General features: G+C 37.3%; 1 protein-coding gene across 1 annotated transcript in view; it reads left to right on the forward strand.

The window, feature by feature from the left end:
* The window catches only part of YES1 (YES proto-oncogene 1, Src family tyrosine kinase), a 77893-nt gene extending 71442 nt beyond the window's left edge, over positions 1 to 6451 (forward strand). The window contains exons 11-12 of the mRNA XM_007459055.1: positions 2084 to 2215; positions 3064 to 6451. Coding sequence (XP_007459117.1) covers positions 2084 to 2215; positions 3064 to 3272 — 341 coding nt within the window. The 3' untranslated portion in view covers positions 3273 to 6451. The remainder of the gene's footprint in view (positions 1 to 2083; positions 2216 to 3063) is intronic.
* Positions 6452 to 12053: the final 5602 nt, after the last annotated feature.

The raw sequence follows: 12053 nt of genomic DNA on the forward strand, positions 1-12053 counted from the left end.
TAAGGTCAAGTGCAGATCAGCACATAGGTTGTTCATCCTAATGAAACCTTCAGGCCTCCACACCTATAAAAAAGATACCTTGGCATTCATCATCTCCTACTGTCTAGTTCCAGCTTGTCTTTAACAAATATTTGAGTCCTTCCACGTGCTGGACATCAGGGCACAGCTGTAAGAGGCATGATTTCTGCTGTCAGGGAGCTCACTGACTAATGTCTGTCTGCAACTGAATTATAAACAGACTATTTCAATACAAACTAGTAAGACCAACGTAAAGGTTAGCAAAGATTTATTTAGTAGATATACCAAAAAAACCTTTTCTCAGCTATCCACTATTACCATCATTTCATAAAAGAAAGAGCATTTTAACACTACACAAGCGGGAAGAATGTAATCTCAGAATAAAGGATATACCTATAAATTAATGATTTTAGCTTTATGAATTGATATGTGATCTTTTTTCTCTTTTTTTCATTGGACTGTATCTTTTTGTCACTGACCATATTGGTACGCAGACCACTGGGAACTGTTCCCTAAATCACAGTTCTCAACCAGGGGTGGTGGTACTGCTCCCCGAGGGACATTTGGCAACATCTTGAGACATTTTTATTTTTATTTTTTTACTTATTTTTTTGGCTGCGCCACGCACCATGAGGGGTCTTCGTTCTCCCATCAGGGATCGAACCCGTGCCCCCTGCAGTGGAAGTGCAGAGTCTTAACCACTAGACCGCCAGAGAAGTCCCTTTAGACATTTTTAGTTGTTACAACTGGGAGGCTGCTACTGGCATCTACTGGGGGCGGCCCAGCATACCACTAAACACCCTGCAAAGTACAAGCTAGCCCCGACCAAGCAGAGAATTATCCAGCCCCAAATGCCAGTAGTCCCCAGGTTGAGAAACCCTGTCTTCAACACAGTGCTTTCTTTTCAATCTCCATATGTTTGTGCTGTTCCCTCCAGCTGAAATATCTTCCTATTGTTCTTTAATCTTTACCTGTAAAAATTCTAAGCATTCTTTAAGGCTAAACTTAGCCTCCACTTTTTAAATGAAACCTTTTGTGATTGTGCTAATGAAAATTGATCTTCTGTTTGAACATCTAAAGAACTATTTTACAACATTATATACATATATAAGCAACTTCAAGTATTTAAGACACCTATAATCTCATTTTCACTATAAGTGTATAAACGTCACAAAGGCTATGTTTCTGTGTCTCCTATAACAATTAGCATAATGTCTTGTGCATAAAAAGTAAGTATACACTAAATGTTTGACTAAATATTTTTTAGTCTTTTAGGCTTTTAAAAATGATAGTACAATAAAATATTCCAGAGAGATATCACAAAATATTTAGAAAGGAGATTGTGGTCGAAAACCAGTAGACGTTAGAACCGATAGAGTAGGTTCTTGGCAACCAACAGTTAGAACTACTAGGAGCTAGACTGACTTAAAAGTTATAGATCCTATAACCCATGTATTTGGTTGCTTCTTACTAGAGTTTTTACCTCTCTTTTCTTTTTTAAAAAAATGAATTAATTTATTTATTTTTGGCTGTGTTGGGTCTTCGTTGCTGTGTGCGGGCTACTCTTCGTTGAGGTGCCCGGGCTTCTCATTGTAGTGGCTTCTCTTGTCACGGAGCACGGGCTCTAGGCGCATGGGCTTCAGTAGTTGTGGCCTGTGGGCTCTAGAGCACAGGCTCAGTAGTTGTGGCGCACGGGCTTAGTTGCTCCATGGCATGTGGGATCTTCCTGGACCAGGGCTTGAACTCATGTCCCCTGCATTGGCAGGTGGATTCTTAACCACTGCGCCACCAGGGACGCCCCCACCTCTATTTTCTTGAATGATTTTCTATCCCCATCAGCCATTCTGTCATTGAATATCTTATCAGGAAGAAGTGTGATTTTTATTAATGCAAATTTTAAATAGTATTAAAGAAAATTTTCCCATGTATCTTGTACTTTTGAAGAATTTGACACTGATGACATGTACAGTAGGGATAGTGACAAAAAAATTAACCTTAATTATGCCATATTTACACAAATAGAGAAAAGCAAGTTACTGAAGCAAGCTTGTCAATACTGTTTTAGGTGCAAAATTTCCAATCAAATGGACAGCTCCTGAGGCTGCACTATATGGTCGATTTACAATAAAGTCTGATGTATGGTCATTTGGAATTCTGCAGACGGAACTGGTAACAAAGGGCAGAGTGCCATATCCAGGTAAGTTTGCATTTCATGTAATTGGAGTTTATTATGAGCAAAAGTGTAAGGGGTTGGGGGAGACGTTTATTTTTCTCTGTCTCTTTTTTTTTTTTGTCATTAGATGGGGAGCAGTCTATGAGAGCCACAGTCCTTGAGATAGGGGAAGGTGTGCTCAGTTTTCTCCCTTTAGGGCATTTTCTAAAAGGGCCTTTTCGCTCTGCTGTTCTCTTAGGAGATGAGCATAAATATATCCTAGTCCTCTCCTTCCCCAGGTATCACAGGGTATGCTTACCCTGTGATAACACAGGGTGCACTGCTGATGGGGTTGGTGGGGATTACAGAGGAATATAAGAAAGGAACTGTGTAATAACTTGAGGTAAGTCAAACAGGTGACAGTTGATAAGGAAACTGTTTCAAGAAAGTGACTTGATATAAAATAACATAATTAGTATATTTGGCAAAACCAGGACTAGCACTCTTTCTTCTGAATTCCTGTTTGAAAGTTCTTTCAGACACTGTCTTGCCACTGTTCCTCATTAGCCCAAGTTTGGTCATTATTAACTGTTAGTATGAGAAAGTATCAGTACCTCAGAGTAGCACTCTGAATTCTCATTGAAGGCATTAGTATTAAAAGCCAGATTTTAGGTGGAATGAAGAAAGGTATGTTGAAACAGATTAGCATTTTTTAAGCTCTTGTTGATGTACTTTGACATTTAAAATTTACTTTATTTCTTTGTTGAAAGAATCGTTTCACTAAATAAACTCACTCGAATATACCTCCAGTTAGTTAGTGGTTAGGGGATTTGTTCTTTTTGCTAGTGGTGTTTGGCGTCACTGTTTTTTGGTGTTTGAATCTTGCGTGATAGGTATGGTAAACCGCGAGGTGCTGGAACAGGTGGAACGAGGGTACAGGATGCCGTGCCCGCAGGGCTGTCCAGAGTCCCTACATGAATTGATGAATCTTTGTTGGAAGAAGGACCCTGATGAAAGACCAACGTTTGAATATATCCAGTCCTTCTTGGAAGACTACTTCACTGCTACAGAGCCACAGTACCAGCCAGGAGAAAATTTATAATCCAAGAAGCCAATTTTATATGCACAAATCTGCCAAAATGTAAAGAACTTGTGTAGACTTCCTCACGTACAGGAATCAAAAGAAGAAAATCTTCTTCACCCTGCATGTTTTTGATGGTAAACTGGAATTACAGATGTGGTTGCACAAAACCACTTTTTTTTGTCCTAAGTGTTAAACTCTAAAGTACCAATGATGAATTTTTCAGCTTATTTCAGGGTCCAAAGAAAGTATAGTTGAGATATTGATGACTGTGTGAGTGATAGCATGACAATGAAGAGCAACAAGCCTACTGTTTATGAATCACTACCTTTCTTTTATTCCCCAAACTCATAATTAAGAGAAATTTATCAATCAGTATAGACAAAACTTGGGAGATTAAAAAGTTATACCATAATAAAATCTAGAATTACGGAACTTCACGGGACCAAACAATTCCATTCCAATTTTTTAAAATTTCTTGCATTTATTATTCTTAAAAGTTTTTTCTAAGTTGAACAGTTAATATGCAACCTTAGTATATGCCTCTGTTTGCATGGAAGTTGGCCAGGTCTTTAGAAGCAAAAAGGAATATAAACAGCATCTAAAACTTGATTAAATGTTAGACAACAACAGTGGAATTTGAAAGTATAATGCACTATGCTAATACTCAGTATACTCGTGGAACTGGAAAGTAGAAGAAATTTTTCACTTTAATCATTTCTGAATAGCTCAGTTTAAAATGAAGGTAACTAGAATGTGGGTTAATCTTTTATAAGGTTGCACTGATTTTTTTTAAAGGCAATAGATAGTTGAAATCATACTATCCAACCCAAGGGGAAATCTTTTAATCTTTAGATAGCATGAAAAAAAATAAACCCAGCATTTAAATAGTCCTTTTTGAAAAACAGACTGGTACTGTGAGATTGCTAATATGTACTTATGATGATGGGTGCCACAAATATAAAATATCACTAGATCAGGGACTTGAATGCACTTTTGCTCTTATTGAATATAGACTAACAGAGAGGAAAATGTATTTAAAGAAATATGAGAAAAGAAAATGTGAAAGTTTTACAGATAGAGAGATGGAATGTAATGTTTAATGTTGACGTTACAGAGTGACAGAATGGCTTTGCTGGCACTCAAAGCTCCTCAGTTATTTTCTGAGATTTTAAGAGTTACGTGGTATGACTGTAAAACTAATCTTTCTTAACATAAATACTAAATGAGTGCTATAGCCTCAAAATAGCTAAGTTAAGGCTTCCCACTAGTTCCAGTGATACAGCTTTTATGCAAAACATTTTTACAACTCCAGTTTTCAAATCCATGTTTGAATCTACATTCACTTTTTAAATATGCTTAATGATGATCATTTTTTCCCTTCTAGAATTTAGTTGATTTGAGGAGGAAAACATATTTGGAATAATAGCAGTGGTGAAAAGAGGGGGACAGATTTTGCCTATTTAAAGTACAGAAGTGAAACGTACAGAATAATACTGATTTTTATGACTAACTCAAAAAGAAAATTCCAAAATACGAATTTGAATAGCAGCATCACTGGTTTAAGTGTCTAGCAAAGGGACTGAATGTGACAAATAAAAGTCTGGTATTTACGTTTGAAAATACTTTCTTTTATAGTCACACTTTAAATAAAGCAACACATCAGGTCCCAGTATTTTAGGAATATTATTACCACCATCACTTACCTGATTTGATCGTTAAATTTAAAATTCTGTGCTCTGGTATCTATGTTGAGATTCAAACCATTTTTAAAATGTGACAGATGAACTTCATGCAGGTTGGCAACAGTTCTGGTACTAAAAATTGTGGTGGCTTCTTATGTTTACGTAACCTGTTTAGTATTGAATCCCTCTTCCAAGAGGGTTTTCCCAAGAATTCTGCTGTCATCACTTACCTTTAACGTCTACAACCTGTGACATCAGAGTTTTAAAGGGCTTTGTGTGAACTATGATATTACAGTTTTTCTAAGCATTTTAAAAAGGATAAAATTATATGTTTATGTACTAATTCTCTTCAGAAAAATAGGCCAGAAAAAGTTGATGGTATTCATTAGGTTTTAACTGAATGGAGCAGTTCTTTATAATATCGATTGTATAGTTAGGAAATAAAACACTAACTTAACGTGTATTCAGTTTAAATGGTTATGTATTTTTAAATTGCTGAGAAAAATAAACAACTTTGTACATTTGAAGATTTTTTCCAACAGCTTTTCTTCTTCAACCTCTTAATGCGTTTTCCTTACCAAAAGAGGAAGTTGGCAAAAACAGCCTTCTCGCACACTTTTTTAAATGAATAATGGTAGCCTAAAACTTAATATTTTTATAAAGTGTTATTATATTGTTTTGTGGATAATTGAAATAAAAATTTTCATTGAATGCACCCATTTATCTTTTTAGCCACTACTCATACTTTCTCATCAGTTTTTTAAGAATTGGTATTTAAAGCAAAGTATATTCTGTTTCTTCTTCCATTGGGGAAAAAAAGTGTTGAGTTATGACTCTTGAGCAGAGTTAAATCAGTTCTTTATGAAATTCAGAACATTATTGAACTCATTCTGTGTGGTTAATTTTCCATGTCAGGTGAATGAGTGACATTATTTTTACAGGTTTTTTTTTTTTATTTATATCAGCAGCTACAGTTTTAATGTATTATACAGAGAAACCTAAGTCATTTAAGTGAAGCTATTCACAGAAGAATCTGTGTGAAGGGTATAAAATAGAATAACTACTTTTGATCATAATGGATTCAATTTTCTAAAAATGAAAAATATGTGAGCCTTATTTCTATGTGTGTTTTATACTTCTATTATAGGTTTAATGAAAATAAGATACTAAATTATGAATGGCCAATCAAAAGCATTTGTTATTTTCAATAAGGTAATAATATTAATTGCCGTTTACTGTTATATTATCAAAATTATTGGCTTTGTTTTTCCCTAATGATTTCAGAAAATTAACATTTAATCAACAAACACATCATTTAATAAGCATTTATTAAATATTTTTATACAGTACAGTAATAGTTTCTCAGCTTAAGAATGTTTTCCTAGTTTGCTGTTTGCCTTTTAAGTTTGCATGTAACTTTTTTGACATTTAAGTTGTACATTTGTATGTTATCAAATCTTTTTTATGCCTAAACAGTTCTTTGCATCCCAAGATTAAATATTCATCTCATCTGTTACATTTTATGATTTTGTGTTTTACATCACTCTTTAATTTGTTTGGAAGTTATTTGGGTATAAAATGTGACTTATGAGTCTAGCATTATTGTTTCCCATACAGTTAATTTTCCCAGCACCAATTATTGGTTAATCCATGCCCACTGTATTGGTTTTGTCCAGTTAACTGGCCATTCTGACGTCAGTATAATACTCTCAATGACTAATCACTTGATAATGCATTTTAATAGTTAAGCAAGTTGCCTTTGCGATTCCCTTTTTTTTTTTCTTCATCTTGGTATTCTGGCAAGTTCTTGATGAAGTTTAGACTTTATTTTTCTTACTCCAAAAAAGTTCAAGTGAGATTTTGGTTAGGATTACATTATGTTTATAAGTTAACTTGTAAGAAATAACATCTTTCCAATCAGTCTTCCCATCCCGTCTATTCAAATGTTTATTCATCCCTTGATTTATTCTTTTAATCAAGATTTAAATCTCCTAGTAAAGTTCTCTGAGACTTTTCTCCATGGAGTTGGAAGATGAATCATCCTTTGTCTGATTATACTGCTCTAAAGATCTACCCCAATGCTCAATGCTCTTGGAGTCCAGGTCCCCACTTGGGTACAAAACAAGCATATGCAGAGATGAGGAGGAGAGTGTGTGCCTGAACAGCATTCATTTCCCTAAAACCAGCTCCTCCCCTGCCTTCCTTCCATTTTCTTTCTTTCTTTTTTTTTTTTTTAAGACATCAAGTTGAGTTTCCTTCAACAGCAGAGTCCCGATTAATAAACAAATTGTCGATGCAGAAAGGAATATTTCTGATTAAAATAAGCAGTGTGTGCCCGGTGTCTTCCATTTGTCCTTCCACAGCCATACTCTGCTGGAAGGCTGGCCTGTAGTCACCAGTGGGTTCCCTCGCTCTGGATTCCTCTTGGGCTGAGCCAACGAGGAGCTCTAGCAGAAGACCGGAGGAAACCTGAAAGAGAGGTCAAGGTATTTATTCCCCTAGTTCACTCCCTGTGAGGTTGGGCTGGCTATGTCTTCCAACTGAAGGGACCTCCTCTCCTTTGGGGGACCTCCCATCCCCTATCTTTTCTGCCTTAGGGGTGCTTCTGTTAATGTTGGTTGCTGCATTAATTCTTGTGGTTCCCTTATCCTGCCCCCCACTTTGTAAATATCCTTGATTTATCTTAATTCGAGTGTGCCATTTGTTTCCAGCTGGGACCCTGACTGATGCTCATCATGCCACCACTAGATGTATCAGTAGAAAATTGCTCTGTCATTTTGGAGTTTACTCTTCTTTTTCTGGCTTTTTTTAAGGTGGAAGGTCAGATCATTGATTTGAGACTTTCCTTCTTTTCTAATACAAACATTTAATGTTATAAATTTCCCTTTAAATACTACTTTAACTGCATTCCACATATTTTGATATGTTCTTACCATATCAAAATATTTTCTAATTTTCCTTCTGAGTTCTTTTTTGACTCGTGGCTTATTTATATGTTTGCTATTTGTTAATTATTTGGGGATTTTCCAGATCTCTCTCTCTTATTCTAGTTTATTTCTGTTTTGGCCAGAGAACATATTTTGTATAATTTCAATCCTCTCAAATGTATAACTGTATTAAAACTCTGTTTTATGGCCCAGAATATGTTCTACCTTGATGTGTGTTCTGTTTGTACTTGAAAATAATATGCATCCTGCTTTTGTCAGCTAGAGTGTTCTAGAAATGTCAGTTTGGTCAAATTAATTGATAGTATTGCTCAGTCTTCTATATTTTTATTGCTCTTCTGTTGGCTTTTCCTATCAATTACTGAACGAGGAATGTTGAAATCCTCAACTATAATTGTAGATTTTTCTGTTTCTCCTTTTAATTCTCTTTTTTGTTTCATGTGCTGTGTAACTCTTATTAGGTGCATATACATTTATGATTATTGTGTCACAGGACAAATTGACTCCTTTATCATTATTAAATATTTCCCTTTATCCTTGGTAATATTCCTTTGCATAGATCCAGATTTCTTCTGATATCGTTTTCCTTCTCCATGAAGTGCTTCCTTTAATATTTCTTCTTGCACAGGTCTGATAGTATTGCATTTTTAAAGTTTTTATTTGACTTCCTTTTTGAAATATTTTAGTTCAGTTAAGAATTCTAGGTTGACAGGGGTTTTTTCTTTCCCTTTAGTACTTTATAGATGTCTCTTCACTGTCTTCTGACTTGCATTATTCCTGACAAAAAGTCTTCTGTTGTCCTCAATTTCTTTAAATGTAGAGTGTCTTTTTTTTTCCCCAGAATGTTTTAAAAATAGTCTTTTATTCCTGGTTTTCAGCAATTTATTTATAATGTACCTTCACATGACTTTCTTAAAGGTTATTCTACTTAGAGTTTAAGATGCTTGATTCAGTGGATTATAGTTTTCATCAAAGTTGGGAATTTGGGGCCATTATTTTTCAATTTGTTTTCTGTATTCACTTCTGGAACTCTACATGTCTATTGGGCCATTTACTATTGTCTCACAGGTCAGTGATGCTCTCTTCTATTCTTTTTCTGTTTAATCCTTCTTTTTGCTTCATTATGGATACTTTCTTTTACTCTGTCTTCATATTCACTAATCTTTTCTTTTGCAAGTGTCTTTTCTGCTTATAATCCCATACAGTGTATTTTTTTAATCTTAGAAATTGTAGCTTTCATTTTTTTCTTTTTTGTATCTTTCATACCTCTCTTCCTTATGCTTGTACTTTCCATCTTGAAGGTCCTTGTCTGAATTTTAGGACTGTTGGGTCTGTTTCTATTCATTGACCTTTATCTTGTTCATGGGCTATATATTCCCGCTTTTATATATGCCTAGTAAATTTGATTGGATGCTGGACACTATAAATTGTAATTTTTGGTTGCTAGAATTTGGAGGGGGGGCATTCCTTTAAATAATGTTGAATTTTGATTCATGTACACTTTCTACCCTGGCTCATGGGGACAGGAACTATTTTAAGCCCTGTGGAAACTCCAGGTATTATTTTGTCTTGTCTTAGCTTGGAATCAGTTGAATCCTTCCAAGTTTTGCATTCAAGTTCTGTTAGATCCAAAACACTCTTTAGTCTTAGGAGACTTTTTCTGCCAGTAAGGCAATGCCCCATTGAGGATTCTACCTGATGCCCCATGTATTACTAAATCTTCTCACTCTGGCTGGCAGGAATAGGTACCATTCCCTACCTTGTGCAACCTCCAATAATTTTTTTGCCTATTCCTTTCTGGTGACTTTCCTCAAATTTGAATAGTTTCCTCTAATTCATGTGCATATCCACACTCAGCCAAAGATTAGAAGAGATCCTTCTGTTTTCTGCCTCTCAAATTACAGCCACATTGGCCTCCTCAAACACTAATATTAGTCTTCTCAAGTCAGTAAGGCTGCTAGGCTCAGTTTGGGACCCCCCTTTCCAGTAGCCTCCAGCCTCCAGACAATAAGCTGGTGCAACTGTAGGGTGCTTTGTTTGTTTTTCTTCTCTCCAAGATCACAGTTCTGCTCTCCTGTGGTCCAGTGTCTGAAGTCCTTTCTTCCAAATATTTTAACTGGTTTTCTAGCTGTGTAAGATGGGAGTATAAATCCTGTCCCTTTTACTTTATTTTTCCTAGAAGTAATGGGGCTATTAATTATAGGGATTTGGATGGGGGGTGTGGTCAGCATTTGGAATAGCTGGGTAGCCAGGCCTCTCCCTGTATGATAAACTGATCCAGTCAGTGAGCTGGAATATAAACCAAAGGATATGCCCAGAACTCAACAAAGAGTCAAAAAAGTTGTGGTTTTTTTGTTTTTGTTTAAGTTAAAGCATGGGTGACAGATTCAGATTTGAACTTATCAAACCAACATAAGTTCCAGATGAAGAGGAAGAACCAGTGAAAGGAACAGTAGAGAAAACTTTCCAGAGCAATACATTGCTTCTGACTTGAAAGAATCCAGTTGTAGAGTAGGATTAATACTTAAGTTCATCCTAAATATATATTAGTAATATTTTTAAACCATAAAGAGAAAATCCAAACATTTTCCAGAGAGTGGAAAAAAAAAAAACTCAGCTTATTCTTTAAAGAATGAGACTTAACATTACTTTTAAAAGTATTCATTTGAACTAAGAATTCTATACAATAAAATCCTTCAGATCTGAAAGAAAAAGACATCTTCAGAACACAAAGTACTCGGAATATATCACCCAGGCCAGAGACCCATTCTGAAAAAAATAAATTGAGCATATATTCCAGCCACACACCCCCAACCCCCAAAATCAAGAAAGCAAAAAATAGGGGTGAACAAATAGGTAACAAAATTAAGTGTTAATAAATGTTGATCCATATGTAAAATTATCTCTATGTAAATGGCAAAGTGGGTAGGACAGGGAAAAGAAGGGCTATTTCCTATTAACATTCGAATTTCAGACTTCCCTTGGAAAATGTGAAGATGCAGCAATCCGGGCTCTAATTCCCAAAGGGCCACAATCAGCTGGAGCTAACTGGCTGCCCCTTAGCTGCAGTGACTGCCTCTTGCCTCACGCCCCTCGCCCCCCACCTTTGCTTCTTGGTGTCCACGCAGCCTCTGTAGGCGTTTGAGTTAACCATCTCAGTCTTTAGCCGAAGGAATTCATTCAACGGGGTTTGCATCCTTGAGCAGCAGAGGTGACTGGGGTATCCCTGAAAACATCCTTGCCATACCAACAGGTACATATATTAATGGAATATCTATACAGCACTGCTTCCCAAACATTTAATTTTCAAAGCAGTCCCCAGTGTAGGAACTGAAAGGTGGCCTGCTGTACTACAAGGCAAGGGGTCAGTGACCCCAGCCCCCCAAAATGGTATAAAAACTTACATGTGCACATTGGAGGGGGCGGTGTCCATAGCCTTCACCATGCTGTCAGAGGGGTCCTATAGCTCTGAACCCCAGAGTCCCTGCAACCCAGAGGACAGAGCCCTGGGTTTGCAGCTAGAACTCAGCCACTTAACTAGCTTTGTGGCCTTGGGCAAGTCTCTTAAATCAATCTCTCCGAATCCCCATTCCTTCACCAATAAAGTGGACATGACCTGCCTACCTTGTAGGGTTGGGCGGATAAGAGGTCATGAATTTAAAGCACTCTGCATCAGCAAGGGTGTAATAAATGGTGACCCGCCTCTTAATTTACCAGGTGGTAAACAGGCTGAGGTCACTTAAAAGACCCTTAGGATCTTCTAGCCCAAGGCTATCCTGGCTGACCTTCCGACTGAGGGCAGGCGCTGAGCTGACCCGAATCTGCTGCTAGGCGATCTCACTCTGACCGGACTCGCACTCTCGGGCACCGCTCCAGGTAAGGTCACTTTGCGTGTTTCTAGTCTGGGCGGAGCAGGGTCCTGCGGGGTTGCCGATACAAGCGAGGTGGGTGGAGAACCCAAACGAGTCCGCCTGTGGTGCAGCTCCTCCTGTACGGGGCGGATACTTGGCGCGAAAAACGTGGGCGTCATGGGACCCTGAACTGGGCTGGCCACTCCAGTTGGGCCAAGTTCACCGAGTTCGCCAAGGTCTCGAGCGCGGCCAGTAAGCGCCCACCGCGCTGGACACACACACACACACACACACACACACACACACACACACACACACACA

Source organism: Lipotes vexillifer, unplaced genomic scaffold (assembly GCF_000442215.2).
Source record: "Lipotes vexillifer unplaced genomic scaffold, Lipotes_vexillifer_v1.1 scaffold702, whole genome shotgun sequence".
Classification (NCBI taxonomy): Eukaryota; Metazoa; Chordata; class Mammalia; order Artiodactyla; family Lipotidae; genus Lipotes; species Lipotes vexillifer.